Source organism: Lytechinus variegatus, chromosome 3, assembly GCF_018143015.1.
Source record: "Lytechinus variegatus isolate NC3 chromosome 3, Lvar_3.0, whole genome shotgun sequence".
Classification (NCBI taxonomy): Eukaryota; Metazoa; Echinodermata; class Echinoidea; order Temnopleuroida; family Toxopneustidae; genus Lytechinus; species Lytechinus variegatus.
Window position 1 is genome coordinate 12,533,486 of NC_054742.1, and position 19,632 is coordinate 12,553,117.

The 19,632-nt window shown below is 35.0% G+C and overlaps 1 protein-coding gene across 1 annotated transcript in view; it reads left to right on the forward strand.

The window, feature by feature from the left end:
- Positions 1-4,389: 4,389 nt before the first annotated feature.
- Positions 4,390-19,632, forward strand: part of LOC121410242 — a 44,801-nt gene continuing 29,558 nt past the window's right edge. The window contains exon 1 of the mRNA XM_041602182.1: positions 4,390-5,074. Coding sequence (XP_041458116.1) covers positions 4,990-5,074 — 85 coding nt within the window. The 5' untranslated portion in view covers positions 4,390-4,989. The remainder of the gene's footprint in view (positions 5,075-19,632) is intronic.

Here is a 19,632-nt window from a genome sequence, read left to right on the forward strand (position 1 = left end):
TTTCTTGGCAGGAGCCAAACAGAGAAGGGCACATTTCCTTTTCATATAGATTCGAAAAAGAAAACAGTATAATCCATGAAATATCTTTGACAGGTGATTGAAATAGCACTTGATTGATTTATCGATAGTTTTTATGATACAATATGTGTACCATCTGCTTGCTAATATCTTTAGAGGAATATGTCGCAAATATTGTATTATCCATTTTGCTCAATTTCGAAGAATAAACAACAACTTTTTGCATTGCTCTTTTATTCTTCGATCGTTATTCCTTGTGCATCTTTAACACAAGGCTTCACAAACTGACTCAAATTATCTACAATCAATTTGAAGTTTATTGATGACCGGAGGAGCGTCTCATGAAAGGACTTGTCGGTCGTTTTATCCGAAAAGTTCTGGTTTATCAGACAGTTACCATCGTAACATTGCTTCTTGGTCAATCAAAGTCAAGAAAAGTTTTCAGATCTGACAACATGTCGGACGGAAAATGTTGATAGAATGCTCCCCGAGAAAGAACATTGTTGGTGTAATTGTGATCATCACGTGATATCAGCTGATCCAGTGGGGTAATAAGCCAATAAAATATTGAGTGGGCTACATTATGGCGTATCGCGTAAAAAAGGCGTATCGCGTTTGAAAGAGGTTGCGAACGAGCAAAGGGACTGACTACAAATTTCGATATCTTTATTAATATTCAGAAAAAGATATCATATTTTACCCTTTCCTCTTTCCTTTTCTATTTTTTTTCTTGGTCTTGAAAAATGGGGGAGCCCAAAGACCCCCCATCTGTACGCCACTGAGCTCAATCAATGCAATAAGCTAGTTCACGGTTAGCTCATGATCAACTTTTCTCAAATGACCTTTGTGATTTTTCAATAGGATGAGCACTATCATTTTCAAATGTAGATGTTGCGTAAGCGTTACCGGTAGAGTATTCAAATTCTAAGAACAAAAGGCATTGTATAGACCGGGACTAGAATAGTACATCAGGGATTAAGTTTGGAAATCTGTTTTATTGTATGCCTTTGGGACATTTGACTATTGTTTAGGCTACTGTCAAATACCAGTGATTATGAAGGCTCTATTTATTACTCTTCAGCTTTGATGTGATAAAATGAATATTTTGAAAGGAATACATGAATAATCATCAAATCACAAATACCTATATGTCAGTGAATTTGAAAGCCACCTTTCATGTTTATATCAAATGACCTTTTTCTGCTCGTGCGCAGTTTACAATATACTATCATCTGACATACTCCGTTCAGTTTATATATTTAATACAATGCAATTTGATTTATATACTTAATATATAAGATGGGTGGCACTTTAACTACCACTTGTTCGTATACAATGAAAATTAATTTTTGGTTTAAAATTCAAATCCGTTCCATCAAGAATCTAGTCCATAGGCTTATAAAAACTTGTTAATGTTTTCAAATTATAACATCTCCAGCAGATCGTAAAGTAATTCAAGAATAGACAAAATATGTAGGCCTACAACAGATTATGTATGTTGATAAGTTACTGTAAAATGTGACGTGTGTAAATGTCCTTTACGAAGATAAGGCTTAAAGTATGTTTTTATTTGTTCTATGTGAAGGAAAATTTTAAACGTTAAAATAACGACCTTCTGTTATGACTCTTTCTACAAATTAAATTGTAAGATTTCGCCCAATTTTGATTTTCTTCACTTCAGGACAAAGAACATTCTGATGTGTTTGCATATTTTTTTTTTTGGGGGGGGGTGGCTGCGCGCCTGATGGTCGCCCCCCCCCCCACAGAGCTCTTACTTTGGGGTATATTTTTCATGTTTACAACTTTCCCTTGATTGTGATTTATGTCTTATCTGTAATTGTCTGTCATCAAGCACCTGCAGGACAAATTTTTGTGGATTTTTACAAAGTACTTTTCTTGTGTTTTTAAGTGAAGTGATTTTCAGTTCATCTACTCTTTTCCTTTCAGGTACTGGGCCATGTTGTATAGAATCTGTGTGTGTCTAGTTTATTCCTCGGTCACATTTGCTCTACGGCGGCCGTACGGCGAGTAGAAAACAGCAATTTTAACATTTTTTGTACCAGCTAAATATAGGTGGTTTGAATGAAAATTAATAAAACGGCTGTTTTCAACTCGCCGTACGGCCGCCGTAGAACAAAATGTGACCTAGGTATATCAGATTGTTGCCATTGAAACTGAATTGCATTGTACATTGTATTTGTTGTGTTTATTTGTGTAATAGCACTCAGCCATTACACTCTGGTTGTTGTATGGGAGTTAGCTACTTGGCTCTGCAGCAAAGCAGCTATATAGTAGACTTGTTGAGAGGTTGAACCCTTCATTTTTAGTACAAATGTCCCACTTGGCACGAAAGTTCCTTGAGTCAAAAGAAAAAGATTCATCCTACAGATTGAAATGCAATAATTGTATAGGATCATTATCTAAGCAGCGATGAGAAAGCATTAAACATGTACTAAACATAATCATCAACACTTGGCCTACTACACGCCTTCTGATCTGACTTGAGTAAAAGATTACCTGTGATCATTTTACAACAGAAAGGAGATGCGACCTCATTCACACTTGCTACTCCTCCGGTATAAGAAAAAAAAGCGTCCAGGGTATTCTAGAACCTAATACACAATTTGACTGCGACCAGATTTTAGAACAAAATGCTATTTCATCGATGATGAAGTTTGAGCAAGTAAAAGAGAATTTATTTGAGGTTGAATATTGTATTACGTGAATATTTTCAAAGACTAAACCAGCCTTAAATCGTTACTGATTAGAAATTTATTATATGATATCATTGTTCTTTTTCTGTCATGAGGCTCATCTTCATAGCCACAACCTTCCATTTCTCATCTTGCAACTTATCAAATTGACAATTTGCAACATTCGTTGGTCTATATTTTTATGTTTTCTTTGTTTATTTGTCTTGTAATTAAATTTTGCCAATAAAAAAAAAACAATAAAGGTAACATTAATTCAATGTAATCAAAGATTTTTTGTTAGTTATCTATTGTAGTTGTAACGTTTCTGTTCATAATATATAAATATTGGTGATGGTGATTGTTTTTACCTGATTGTTAAGAAAGCATGAATACAAGCAAGCAACCAGAGGACCGACGGCTTTAGGTCCTCTCCGAGGGACCTGGTATTGAGGATAAATGCCTCACCAAAGGGCACTACCGTGCCAATCCGAAATTCCCACTCGCCCGACTGAGCTATCTTGAGTAGATATGAACAAAGAATCATCCTACAACCACACAGGATCCAACTAGCAATAATTTGTCCATGCATTTCAGTGTACGCAAGATTTCTTTTCTGTTGTGCAGATGGTACAAGCAAATGAAGCGAACGAGGAAAAATAATTCAATTAAGTGTTCATTTTTGATAGTCCAAATCATCAGTTTTGAAGGTCAATTTGTTTAACAATAATTTTCTACATTAAAATTTGTTGCAGTATAATAGCTGAAATTTCTGGTTGAAGCGATAGAATGAGATATGACAGAAGTGGTAGATTTTAACTATAACAGGTTGTGTCTTCAAATACCGTTCTCAAGATTCAACTTCAAAGTTGACTCATTGCATTAGTGACGATGATCTTATTCGATTCAAATTTAGAGGTCACACGGTAATGCATATATTGAAATATCTTATAGCGTGAAGTAAAACAAAAGTGATCAAGACATGGTGATGAATTTGAAAATTTGGTTTGAAATTATGCATATCATGATAATAATGATTTTATTCGGTATTTGCATGTATGCATTGTGTATGCGTATATGAGAATGACGATGATCTCATTTGGGGGTCATGCTGTCAAAGTTCGTGATCGTGAGGTCACTTATTTAAAGTTTCGATGCTAGTTGTGCAATTTATTTCTATACTGGTAATGGACCTGATGGATGTAGTATAATCTGCGCACAGTCAAACATTCATCAGGTTGTTTCTTCCTTCGGAGAATGTTTACTTGCATAGTCTAAAAATTGGCACTCTTTTTCCCCCATTTTTTCAGTGGGAGTGGTGCTTTTTAATTTCCGGAAGATACGTATACCAGTCGTCTTTGTATAGTATCTATATATCCGGCTGTCGTATGATTAGTAATGGCAATATATCGCAACGGAAGTAAATAATTACCCAATTGGTTTATCATATCACCCAATAGCACATTGGGGCGGTTGAGAAAAGTCAAACTTCAAAAAATTACGAAAGGCAACCACGCGTTTAATTGCGATTTTTACGCACATTAAAGAAAGACGTGTCGCTTACGCTGCTGCTGTCAATACAGATAAACAGAACAACGTGTTTACATCAGATGCACTCCAGGAGAATTTAGAAAAAGAGCAAGAGAATGATTAGAGTGAAGTACTTATTAACAAGATATTTTCACTAATAGGATGAGAAAGCGCAAGTAACCGAGTGAAGGATCGTTCACAGAATTGTGTCACAAAACGCCATTTATATCAACCAGGGAGATCTTATTCATGAGAGCTAAACTTGCCTTTCTTTCATCTAGTCTCGCCCCCAACTCCCATGATCATACAGTGAATTACTTGATTAAGAAGACGTCCTGACCCGCTCATCGTACTGTTTTAACTCTGAGCAAATATGTAAAACGCCATGCGCAGTAATATCCTGCGGTTACTTTAATAAGGAGACAGAAGTCATCGTTGTAATTGCCATCAATGCCGAGCTAGCAGCGCATAAACCTCTAATAAACATCACCTGTTGAATACTTCTTCACAATCCATTCTTCCAGCTTTCTCATAATTGTTGTAATACAATTTGACCAATAATCGGTGGACATAATCAGGTATTTGGGACAATATTGTGTTGGAAAAGTACATCATTATTTGGATCGTTTCCCTTTATTACTTTTGTGTATTTACCAGCGCTGGAAGATAAACTAATTTATTCGTAGTCTTCCAAGTGGCTACAGGCATTTTTATTCTTGTTTGAATTTTCAACGAACTTATTTTCCCCGCCATGGAGGCAAGAAAACAGTGTTGGGTATTGATGGTGTGCATCGTATTATCAATGTGCCTTATCACAACCAGTGCCACAGTCTTAGGTAAGTATATAAGCCTATCGATCGATTTGAAATTATAATATGTTTTTATTTCATATTTTTATTCAATTGAATTTATATGTCTCTTCTCACTTTTTTATGTTTGGTTTTTCTATATTTGTCTAGTTTTCGTAACTATAAACTTATAGGAATAACCTACAGACCAACTTTTGAAGCCACTCTGTTTTTACTTTTAATACCCAAAACTACTACAAAAGCGACTTAAACTTGTACCATGAAGTTGATTATGAAATTAGTATTCCAACTGCTTCAGTTTTTTCTTTCCCTCCCAGTCTCTCTCTCTCTCTCTCTCTCTCTCTTGCCCCTAATTCTTTTGCACTATTTACTTATATCTGAAAAGTTTACATTACAGGTACTTTCAATTTTGTTTTAACTCTGTCCCTAATAAACTTTTAGTTTCAGTTGCTATCCTGTTGCCCAATTTCTGATTGATTTGTGCAATTGATACGTGTCAAGTTATCACTATCATATTTCTATTTGTCTACCTATATCTACTTCCTCTAAAAGAAGGAGGAAGCTAGGGATAAATTCATATCTATCTATCATGGCATTAGTTAACATTATTGTTATCTTTTGTTTTTTAGGCTTTGTGATCTACCGCAGAATTTGTTTAATGGAATTTCTTTCAAGTTCAATTGCTTGCATTCTGAAATGGGATGTTTAGTGTATTTCATGTTATTCGAATGAGCGCAGCCAACGAAGTATATAATTATTTTCCTCACTTTTTAATCCATTGCATATCTTTTTGGTCACCTTTTCTCCGACCGAAATCATACGAGCGACCGAAGCGACAAAAATATTGTTTTTCTTCGGAACGCAAACTTATCACCCATGGTATAAATTTTGCACCATTTTACATCTTCGTCATATAATGGTAAAGTAAATGAAATGCGCGCCAATTGCTGATTCTGTTTACACGTATAAAAAAAGCCGATCCTGCATAGATTCTGCATAGTAAGTGATAAAATGATGTCATCCTCCGCTGCATTCTTTCATCTATATTCCAAAATAGTCTTTCCTTTCTATTTGAAGACCGTGTGGATATCAATATCGTATGGATAGCTATATTTTACCCCCATTTTCATATACGCATACGTGTATGCACCCTTTACCAACAAAGTGTGACTTTGAAATACTGATACGTTTGAGACCAACTAAACTAATTACTTTCTTATGACTTATACATGTTCACTTATCATTCTACTTCGTAGAGAGTAGTCACCTATCATTGTCAAAATGCACCTGCTGCTGTAGAGCTGCCCAATGGAATACATGGATACACTGGTATTATTGGGAATTTCTTCAGTCGGTTGAATTAATTCAGTTCGCCAACAAGAGCATTTAAATTGAAAAAAAGGGTTATTTATTATATGTGTTTAATTTCTTTTCAAATTATTATTTTTTTAATAATATGTTAAGTGTTATAATTGCATATGCAGACGAATATTATGCAATTAGCAGTTACAATAATATTACTAAGGTATTTTTTAAAAGAACCTCTCCCACTTTGATTTCATGAACATACTTTTAAATTTTATTATTATCTTTATTGCTCTGAAAGTTTCCAACAAGTTTCGTTGCTCTTACGAGAGTGACGAGTCACACTTTTCAAAGTGGGGGGGGGGGGGGGCTAACCACGCAAAAACTCACTATCATATGTTTTTTTCGTTATTGTAGACAGTTTTGGAAAAAAGCTTCCGCGGCTCCTGAGTCATGAAGATTTTATTAGAAAGGAATGGAGATAGGAAACTGAGAGATGAATAGACATAAAGAGAGAGAAAGTATGTGCGTGAGAATACGACAGTGTAAAGAAAAAATGTACATGTATGTCGTTCAAAATACCCTTTAGAATAAACAGAGATTATAACGTTGCCCTTATTTTTGGTGTTGAGGAAGCAGGTCCCACAGACAGGGGTGCATCTACGGAAACTATATAGGGGTCACATGCCCTTTCGCTCAGGGGCGAAAATGACTTTTAAGGAAATAAAGAAAAAATGTCAAGAACAACCAAAGCAACTATCAGTTCAAAAGTTGGAAGGGGCAAGGAAAACATCTTCCGACATTTTTAGAGAAAGTGTGTAGAAAGGGCGCAATTTTAGCAATTTTCCATTATTGCGTCATTCTCCACGAGGTTGGTCCGGCATGCATAAAGACTTTCTCCCAAGCAGTGGGGTACAATGGATCGTCCCAGTGGGGCACACTCATCATGGATGTAAGTAGAAATTACCCATAGGTGGGGATGGGCAGTTGGTACATTTCTGAGAAATTCGGAAATACAAATGCATTGGAAAAAAAAGCGGGGGAAATGCAAAAGCATGGACCAAGCTCGTCAAAAGGGCGCCTTTTCATTAAAAATGAATCTAAATGAAAAGTGCACATTTTTTTGTGAATTTCTTTTTACAAGTTTCTGTAACAAAAATGAAGGTTGGGGCAACCTGCACCCTATTTCTGCTCCATGGCACCAAGTATATAGGTGATAATTTTTCTAATAAAAAAAAAGAGTATAATCCCAAAACTAAGAAGGTATTCGCAGGGACGTGATGCAACTTCATTGTGGAAAAATGTTACGCATCTGACGAGCAACCTTCTTCTCCTCAGCCTCGTGCACCTAATCCTTCCCCGTATATAGTTACGCCAATTAATGCTTTCACGTTATCTTTTAGAACGTTGGAAACGGGTGTTTGAAAGTCGGTGGGCACTGATATATTAAGTACAGGAGAAATTTGTAGAATACAAAAACAGTGCATGTGGCTGCATTTTGAATGTTCGGTAATGAGTCAATTTGAAGGTTGTAGAGAAGGCTCTTACTGAATCTTATTTTAGTTTCAGAACAATTAGGTATTAATTGCCAAATGGTGAAAAATAGACAGCAAACTCATTCAGAATTACTACCTCAGCAGTAGGCAGCAATATGTTTCCATAGCAAATGTAAATTCCCCTCCCAAATCTATTTCATGTGGAGTCCCTCAAGGCTCTATCTTGGGTCCGCTTCTTTTTTGGTCTACATTAATGATTTTTATAAATCATCAAGTACTTTATCATTCATTCTTTTTGCCGACGACTCAAATATATTTTTCCCATGCATAAGGACCCAAAACATTTACTTGACACACTCAGTAAAGAATTAAAACTAGTCTCAGAGTGGATCAAAGCCAACAAATTATCGTTTAATCTCACTAAATCAAATTACATGCTCTTCAGCAATCTCATCGATGAACTCCCAGGTAAAATTACTTTTGATAACATTAATATTCAAAGAGTATTAAGTACGAAATTTCTAGGAGTAACTATCGACGACAGACTGTCATGGAAAGAACATATAGATAACACATGCAAAATAATTTTAAGGAATATTGGAATTGTAAATAAAGTTAAATTCTATTTCCCGACTCGTATATTATTAAACTTATACTCTTCGCTGATACTCCCGCATTTGAACTTTTGTGTTATTGCATAGGGGAGTTGTGCTGATTTTCATTTGAATAGACTTTTACTACTTCAGAAAAAAGCTTTGCGCGTTATTTGCCATTCTCATTATCGGGCACATACGAATGTTCTTTTCAAAACTCATGGAATTCTTAAGATACACGATCTTTACTATTATAATCTTGGTTCTTTTATGTTCAACCTTAGTAAAGATGAACTACCAGACGTATTTTATTCTATGTTTACACGAAATATCAATGTACATCACTACCCTACAAGATCTGCTGGACTTTTCCATTTACCTAGAGCGAGGACATTATTAACTAACAAACTGTTCATATCTTCTGGAATCAAACTTTGGAATTCACTTCCGCAAACTTTACGAAATAAGCCAATTATTCATAGCTTCAATAGAGCACTTAGAAAAAAATCTAACCAATAACTATAACACTCACATTATTCATCATACTTAGGATATCTTGTGGATCTTCTGTTCTTCCCCCACCCCCTGCCTTTATTTTGCTTCTTTTCCCGTCTCCTTTCATTCGCTCTACCTGTGCAGATTTTTTTTTTACCCGTTTTTGTCCTTTGTTTTGTTGTTGTTGTTGTTGTCTTTCTTTTTTTGATTTGTCTGTTCTTGTAATATTTCGTCTGTTTGTTTTGGTATAACTTTTTGTCATGTCTTGTTCTTGTACCGTTCTGTCACGTCCTGTTTCGTAACGTTTTGTCTTGTGTGTCCTTTCCACTTTTCTTCATATCTTGTGATATAATCCAGCCTTGTTTATCTTTTACTTGGGAGAATATGTAAAAAGTATACGTATTTAACGAGGATTTACATATAATTTTTATAAGAAAGATATGATGACTTGTATATTATATATATTTTGAACTTCAACAAGAACGATATGATTTGTATATTATAGATATATATTGCGTTTTTTTGCATTAATATGTCTTATTTATTGAAGGAAACCTTCGAAAACAAGCTTTGCTTTCCAGAAGGTTCCTATTTCATTTCATAATGTTATATTATATTTTGCTTTACTTTGTAACTTTGTTAAAATTTTTGGAATGAATAAATTCGTTATCAATCATTCAATCAATCAATCAATTGAAAATGACAAATCTTATAATCAAGTCAAGCAAAATATGTCAAATGTATGAAATATTTTAACTTCTACAGAAATGGTATGTACTGTAAACAAAAATCCCTAAAAACTAATGACACTTACGATCTATTACTACCCCCCCCCCCCTCCATTCTCTACGGGAAATAATTCCCGATATTGAACGTGACCGTATACCAAATGTGTAACAAATATTTTGATAAAAATTAATTTCAAACAGTACACTCTAAGCTGTAATGCTAAGAAAAACTATATAACATCAAAAGAAAAAAATCATTAATATTTGATATGAGGCCTTATTGACATACTGATATTGCATTTATTTTGTTTACATTTTATAAAAACAATGCATATTGTTCTAATGTGAAAACTAAAATATAATAACATCACCTTATTATATCAGTGAAGTGTCCGAGTCCAGTCAGTCCGAGTCATGCCTTTCGAGTCCAACAGTCGTTCTTTAAAGTCGCTCTTAACTTACGAACAGCTTTATGAAACGGCCCCAGGTCTCGTACCGGCCCTCGAGACCGAGTCCGGCAAAATCGGACTCGAGTCCGAGACCGGTCTCGATCGAGTCACACATCACTGACTTTGATACTAAAAATTAGTTTGTGTGTTCAAATGCCTTAATGTTTTATGAGAACTGATATGATTTAAAGTGTCGAATTATTGAAAGGGTCCTCACACATTCCTGTTGGGAAGACGATTGACACACTTCATCACATCCACTCACAATCATCTCTGTAACTCTGATGAAAACATTATCATCCTCCAAAATATCCCCTCCCAAAAATCATCACAATATCCTTGTTTACTCATTTTCCACTATCGACAGTCATCAAACAATATGAGTGGAACAACACTCAGTTAATATGACAATTTTACGACAAAAATACTTCCGATGCAATATGAGGCAAACTGTTAGAAAAGTATCATTACCACGCTCCAATTTCAAAACTATTTCTCAAATCAAGCTATTACCGATTAAAAAGAAATCCAACATTGATTCACGAGTCAATAATTAGTGCGATTAAAAATAAGAGCACCTGAAAGGGGTCAACTATGAAAGCATTACTACATATCCAATTCAAAGCGAAAGCCACATCATTTGAATGTTATTGCAACAAATATAAATGGCACAGTGCTGGAATTAATTTGGTTACATTTCTCTCACCAGCGAAATGGCTCAAATTACTTCATTTTGATCTCATGGGTTCTTAATTTTGCCCTTTTATTCTACCACACGTAATTGTAATTTGACCAATATGATAATCAGGTTATACTTGTCTGACTCGTCATAGCGTTCAAGTGACATTATCTATCTCCATACCCCCCCATCAATCCTCCACCCCAGCTCTACCCCCCCCCCCCCTCTCTCTCCTCCCCTCTCTGTCGCCCCCTCTCTCTCACTGTCTCTTCCCCTTTTTATTCTCCCCTGTCTCCCTCTCTCCTTCTCACGATTAAATATCTATCTTCTTCATTTACCCTTCACTTTATCTTCCTTTGTTTTACACAGACATACCCTATAAAACTCTCTATGCATTGACCATACACATACATAACGTTGCTCGTATACATTCGCAATTCTGAAGAAATTTCATCAGAATCGGATGTAATATAAGAAAATTATGCCATTATAAAGTTTCGCTCATTTTTCACACAAAACAGTTATATTCACAACTCAGTGATATGCAAATGAGATTCGATTATGTCCTTAACTTACTATTTCTTTTATTATTTATTGTTCGACTTAAACATTATTTCATTTTTTTTACAAATTTGACCATATAAAGACCAACTTGACTAAAACATAAAATATCAAAATAATGGTACATCTAAATATTCAGGCAGGAATAAAACTAATAAAATAAAGGAAATATTGAGTGGATGACGTCATCAGTCCCCTCATTTGCATACCAACCATGATGTACATACAACTACTTCGTGGAATTAAACTAAACTTTGAAATGTCATAAATAATTTTTTTATTTTACATCCCATTTTTGATGAAATTTTCAGTGTGATGCTTGTTTGATTTTTATCTTTTTATTTAAATAAACTTTGGGTAGGGGTGGATTTATACTTTGAAATTGGAATTAATGTATTTACCAAGTCCCCAGAAGTCTTTCCCACCATAAAAATCAATGTTGATGTAAAGCTGATTACCCAGTTCTATTAGCAAGTGGTGTTGCACATGTGGGTGGCACACGTAAGATGAATATCATCATTTTAGTATTTGGCCTCGGCAATTTTCTTGCTACCCCAACAATATATATATATATATATATATATATATATATATATATATTCTCCAGCAAACAAATTCACATAATTTTGGTACCAAGCGATTCTAAATTAATTTCTTTATAAAAACTGATCAAAGTAAATCAGCCCTTGTGTACAATATCCTCAAGATATTGAAGAACGAACATTAACCGTATGCGCTTTTAACATATTTATGAATTATTCAGATTTATGTGTTTTCTGGTTTCTTCTTTATCAATGGCCAACGAGAGAGGTAGAATTCCCACTTTTCTCATAGTCATGCGTATATTATGTCTGTTTAATGTGATGACATTTCAAACGTCGTTTGTCAAAATATAACGATTGATGAGTTGTATACCTCCTTTCATGAATGTTTGTCTCATGATACTATTTGTGAATATGCAATTCACGTTATTTTTACCCCTCAAGGTTCCTTAAGAGCGCTCGAATTATCCTAATGAATCGTACCTATTCAGATTTCCAAAAGAATCGCCCTAAAGACATCGAAAAACACTTTTGACATATATAACACAATAAGTGGAATCATATCATCCTTTGATTATCTATACAGCAAGGCGATATAAAAGAGTTGATTGTAGATGAGAAATGGCACATCAGAAATAGTTGCTAATCTAAAGTTTGAGACGGTTAAGTTGACAGGGTGAAGGTCAATTCTACCTGTTTATTTTTTTATTTCCCTTTAAGCACGATTGATATTCCACATTATGCATGCTAAGGGAACATTTGCTTGAACTTATATGAGAGTATCATTAATTTTGATAAATTCACTATCAACTCTTTCAGCTCAACGGATTGCGGATCCGCTTTTTATTTTATTTGTTTTTTTCAATTATTTTTTTTGTAGACAATATCCAGTATCTATTATTGAATCTTTATTGTAATCTTATATTACAGGTTGATGGAAATATCCAGCGGTCTGATTTTGAGTTCGATTTTGTATTTTTTATTATTGGAATTTAGTGTTAAAAAAAGTGTATAATGATAAAGAGTATTACACGACCTCCACGTGAGTACTACATGCTGACATGTTGACGCGTTGGTTTTCGCTCTCTCTATCTCTCTCTCTTCTTATTAATTATTTGTATAGCACACCTACAGACGTTCGAGTAATGCTATTAAATAATACTGATAATGCTAATGCAATTACTAATGATACTAATTCTACTTCTCCTCCTCCTACTACTACTGCTATTACTATTACTATACTACTACTACTACCGCTATTACTACTACTACTAGTACTACTACTTTTACTACTACTATTACTACTACTACTACTACTACTACTACTACTACTACTACTATTACTACTACTACTACAACTACTACTATTACTACTACTATCACTACTACTACTATACTACTACTAGTACTGCTATTACTACTACTGCTACTACTACTATAACTACTACTACTACTACTATTACTACTACTACTACTACTACTAATAATAATAATAATAATGATACTAATAATGGTAATAACAATAATGATAATAATAATAGTAATAATAATAATGATAAAAACATAATCATAATGTTTTGTTATTGTTATTATCTACCCAGGGTAATCACTTATAACGGGCTCTTTATAATGTATGACATTTTCAGTATTTCCCTTCTCCATTCTAAATGTCGAGCGCCTGACAAGATGGTCCAATTTTTAAAGTCTGGTATTACTCGGACGACGTTCTTCCTGTCAAGAGGCGGGCACTCTACCACTGAGCCTCACACTCTGTCCGAACAGAGTGGAAAATTGAAAACTGAAACGATTTACAATTAACTTTTTCACTTCTTTAAGAAATATGTCCTCAAATCCAAATGCAAACGATAATGTTTTATTTTCTCTTTGAAAAACGTCTGGGCGACAGCTACGTGAAACGCACTTGGGTATAGGCCTAGTGAACATCAATATTTAACACTACAACATCTTATGCCTTCGGTCATTTTTTATTGTCATTGTGGAACTTTTTTAGATGCATCTGTGGGAGATATTTCAATAATAGGAGCGTGATACGCGAGCAATATTTTTTTTTGACATTCCGACCTAAAAAATTGTCATTCTAAGCATTTTTTGTATTAAAAAATGTGATAGGTATGTAACTAAAGAATTGATGCGAGCGCGAAGCGCGAGAGGAAGAAACTTGATATTTTAGACCTAAAAGCGGACACTCTATTCATATTTTGTAAATCATGAATAAGATATAGTTAATTGGGTATCATTAATAATGCCATCCAGAAGCGTGAGGAGACAATTATTGATATTCTGATCTGAAACTGGATGATTTAAGTACATTTTGAATAAAGAACATGTAGGCTACCGTGCATGTTTTAGATTTAGACCTGGAACCTGGGCATTCTGAGTACATTTGTTTAATGGAACATTATGGAATACAAGGAAGACAATAGGAACTTGGCAAATCAAACAATGTGACCACGCAGCGAGAGCTTAAAATGTTGATATGTAGACCATTAAACGGACATTTTACAGAACACTTAAATTTGTAAATGAAAAAAATAATGAAAGCTCGACGTATATTGACTTCAAAACTTGCTCCATATCAGCCTATTGAGCAAGATATGAATCTCATCGAACAGGTAATTCTGGCGCGAAGCACAAGCAAAAATTTTATATAGTGACAGAAAGATTTTTTTTTCATCGACCGATCTCTGACCGGACATCGGCCAGCGCCCGACCGATGACCGCTCGACAACTGTTCATTCAAAGAGTTTAACAAAAGTTAACGATTAATCATACACTTGATTTTTAAGATTGATTGTACATTATAGTCAATAGAATCAAACGTAGAAAGGTGTTCTACATTCATTGCTAAGCTTTGTGTTATATAGGCCATATAGATTTGCTGTTCATGTGCAAAATTCTTTCATGCGACACCATGCATGCCATTCCAAGTTGTGAGATTAAATCCCGCTTTCATGCATGTACGACTGGTCATCATAGCATATGCCAGCCTGAACCAGCGGCGGGGCTGTACTCTGGCAGCTGGCTGAAGATATGCGAAACGCTAGGTGTACATGGTAGATTATGACATGGATAAGAAATTGTTTTTTTCAAACAAATCGACTACATATTTAGTGAGGAAAAACTTACTGAATTCAGGCTTAGATATAAATCATTACAGTCCATTAAATCAATATTGCATCTAATGTGGATTATTGGAGGATCCCTGGCAATTTATTCCATGGGTCAGATCACCTCTCAAGCTAAACCATTCCGCATGCGTTGATATGTACACAGCATATGCAATATGCATATCCGTCTGAAAACCATCCGAATGTACAGGGTTTTATTTTTTTTCTTTTGCCCGCTCCTCATACACAAACGGTAAGCCATCTAGCATACATTGTGATAGTAGACTTGTTAAGAGGTTGAACGCTGCATTTTTGAGTACAAATATCCCACTTGGCACAAAATGTTCCTTGAGTCAAAAGAAAAAGATTCATCCAAAGAGACACGCTGTATCTCTGCAAATAAGCAAGTAATTTGCATAAATTTGCATATTATGTCGATATGTAAAAACAAGTAATTCAGAATAATACAAAATGTCAACATTCTACATGAAAGAGACTATATTAGCGAAAATTAGTGTCTTAATTTGCTTTGAAAGAGGGGAAATATGTCAAAATGTATGACGTGATATTGCGCTAAAACGAGACCAAACAACCTCTATGTCACAGTCACACTCACGAATCGGACAATAAAGCGATCAATGGTATGTCATTCGACATAACACAATCTCAACACAATAGCTTCCATCGGCTTCTCGTATCGCTTTTGTTGGTGTGTCTGCCACACCGTAATCTATGATACATACGGGCAAAATGCATTTCGGTATCGGTAAAACACTATTAATTTTGTTTTATTTGTCTATAATTTGTTTCTCTTGGAAAATTTACAGGAGACATTGCTTTGCTGGTTACTGCTTTAATGAAGCTCTGGCACATGAATCATGACGAATGTACCCCACCTCAATCCATATATTAACTTTGTTAAAATATATATCTTTTGGTGACCACAAAGTGGCAAAACTGCATCTCCCCGGCATGAAAAAAAGTTTTTTATTTTTGTTTATTTAAGCCCACGGGAGCCCTCCGAATTTACCCCATCCCCTCTCCGTATTTCGACTTTAGATTAAAAAAATATATCACGTTTTAAAGCCATCGGCAAGGCAAATTGCGGTTTTTGGTATAATAAAGCAAATTTTATATCTATATTTTTATATTTACATTCATCATTTTTGATATTATTATAATTATCATTAATATTATTATTATTACTATTATTATTACTATTATTGTTCTGCCGTTTGTAATAGTGCTCTAGCACAGTAAAGGCTATAACCCAACAGGAGCATGCCTAGGATACCCTTTCCCTTTTTGGTTTTACGTATTTAAAAAATAGTTTATTGTCTTTAGAACTCTTAAAAGATTATTTTTGTTTGTGTTGATACCTTGGAATAGATTGAGGAGAAAATACTCTTCAACTGACATGTAGAGGAGCTGTGGTAAATTGAAAAACAGCCACACGGCCCTTTATTGATTCCACTCTATGTTGAATTTAGATATTTTGAGAGCCCAATCGGAAGAAAGATACATTTCTACTACACACATTGAAGCCTCTTTACGTTTTCCTCTTGAAAAAACAAACATAGAAGGCATTGTTTTATATCTTATAAAATAAGTTCGTGTACGTGACGGTGGCCTGTCGAAGTTGCCAAAACCGTTTATTTTGTTTTTAAAATATATATTTGGAATATCGTCTAAATGAAGCCCTCATCTGGAAAAGGGCACTTATTAAAGGCAGCATCTACATTATATAGAGGAGGCCTTGGCACTGGGAGGAGGGGGCTGAAGCTTGTTTAATTTCTTGAGACCAAAATTTTACATTGAACCTTTTTTGATTTTCAAATTTACATCAATTAATTTTACAGGCAAATAAACAAAAAGGATTGCACTACAAAATGAAGTTTTTTTGGTAACGTTTCTTTTTTTTTGTCACATCTGCCAGAATTCCAGGGGGTGCTGTCTATCGAGAATAATACACGCAGCACCCCCCCCCCCCCCCTCTTCCGGAAAATCTTGCGGGTGCTTCAGCCCCCGCTTCCAAGTACCAGGGCCTATAATGTAGATGCTGCCTTTAATAAGTGCCCTTTTCCAGATGAGGGCTTCATTTAGACGATATTGTCAAAACAAAATAAAGGGTTGGGCAACTTCGACAGGCCACCGTCATGTACACGAACTTATTTTATGCGATATAAAACAATGCCTTCTATGTTTTTTTCAAGAGGACAAAAGTAAAGAGGCTTTTACTCTGTTAGTAGAAATGTATCTTTCTTCCGAATGGGCTCTGAAAATATTTAAATTTAAAATAGAGTGGAAGCAATAACGGGGTTTGAGTATTATAGAGCTTAAGTGTGGCTTCTTTTTTCAATGTACTACAGCTCTTCTGCATGTCAATTGTAGAGTATTTTCTTCTCAATCTATTCCAAGATATCAATACAAACAAAAGTAATCTTTTAAGAGTTCTAAAGACAATAAACTATTTTTGAATACATAAAACCAAAAGGGAAAAGGGTATCCTAGGCATGCTCCTGTTGGGTTATAGCCTTTACTGTGCTAGAGCATTATTACAAACTGCAGAACAATAATAATAATAATAATGATAATAATAACATTAATAATGATATTAATAAAGATAAAGATAAATATGAAATATAGATATAAAAGTTGCTTTATTATACCAAAAACGCAATTTGCGTTACCGGTGGCTTTTAAACACGATATTTGTTTATTTAGTGTCGAAATACATAGAGGGGATGGAGTAAATCGGTGGGCTCCCGTGGACGTAGGCTTAAATAAACAAAAAACTATCTTCAGGAAACGTGTTAAGTGATGTCTCATACATCTGTCTTTTCCAAGTCGATAATACAAGTCAAACTGGTTTTGTAAAGTAGTGGGAATGCCGCGGGGGAATGCAGTTTTGCCACTTCGGGGTCTCCAAAAGACACATATTTTAACAAAGTTAAAATATGGATTGAGTTGGGGTACATTCGTCATGTTTCATGTGCCAGAGCTTCATTTAAGCAGTAACCAGCAAAGCAATGTCTCCTGTAAATTTTCCAAGAGAAACAGATTAGAAACAAATAAAACAAACTTAATAGTGTTTTACCGATACCGAAATGCATTTTGCCCGTATATAGCACAGATTACGGAGTGGCAGACACACCAACAAAAGCGATACGAGAAGCCGATGGAAGCTATTGTGTTGAGATTGTGTTATCTCGAATGACATACCATTGATCGCTTCATTGTCCGATTCGTGAGTGTGACTGTGACATAGAGGTTGTTTGGTCTCGTTTTAGAGCAATATCACTTCATACATTTTGACATATTTTCCCTCTTTCTAAGCAAATTAAGACACTAATACTGTCATGAAACATATCGATGTTTTCGCTAATATAGTCTCTTTCATGTAGAATGTTGACATTTTGTATTATTAATTGCTGTTATTTATAAAACAGTTCAGGATTCTTGAAAAAATACTCTGTTTTAAATTATAATTTGCATAATTTATGTATATTAGGTAATAATAAAAAAGGATATCCCAATTATTTTATGACAATTTTCTTCCCTGTCTTACCCTAAGTCTTTATTTCCAATTTTAGGGCAGTCCTGGTGAAATATATATTCTGAATTACTTGTTTTTACATATCGAAATAATATGCAAATTTATGCAAATTACTTGCTTATTTGCAGAGATACAGCGTGTCTCTTTGGATGAATCTTTTTGTTTTGACTCAAGGAACATTTGTGCCAAGTGGGACATTTGTACTAAAAAAATGAAGCGTTCACCCTTTTTTGCAGTTAACAAGTCTACTATGATGGGCATTATGTTTTACTTTCCCCCGAAATGGGTGATTAGATTCAAATTCCCAGGAGGACCACTTTCATTGACCAGTGGATACCAGGCGTGACCATGGGATTTTGAAAAGCAAAGGAAGTAAGTCTTTTCCAGAGTATGAAAATGCATTTGGCGTGTGAAACCCTACCCAAAAAAGTGGAAATTTGACAGAAAAGAGGAAATATTTCATTTTTTTATTATATTAATATATTAGTATATTAAATATTGTTTTTGACACCCTTATAACGGTACATGCCCTCTCTTGAAAAGGAAATCCAATTTTCTGCACCTGGTATTCACTCGTCAATGGAAGTGGCCCCCGGGTTGCTCCTCAACGCGTCCTTAATCCGGATATATTGCTGTTACCATGGTAGCAACTAGAATTTTGCACACGAAACGCAGATTGAATGTTTCCGTTGCGGATGCGAAACGTAAAAAAAATATCATGTCACACAACTTGTATTGCAGGACAGTGTTTTACGACGGGCCCCAAAGTCTCTTCCAAAATCAGTATACAGTTGTAAAGTCCGTCCGCGTAGCACAGCAAAAAGTGGTAGTTAGTGTACAACACAAGAACATCCTTGGACACACTGCCACTTATAGCGTTCAGAACTCATTACATAACTGATATCTCAGCCAACCCCCAACCTCACTCTTAAACCAAGGCGATGACAATATCCAGGAAGACGAATCCAACCAGGCTTGACCATCGCGGTATGATAGCATAGATTTGGCAGAGCTAGGAGGGTGAGCTAGAGAGTTATAATTGGTAAATTACCA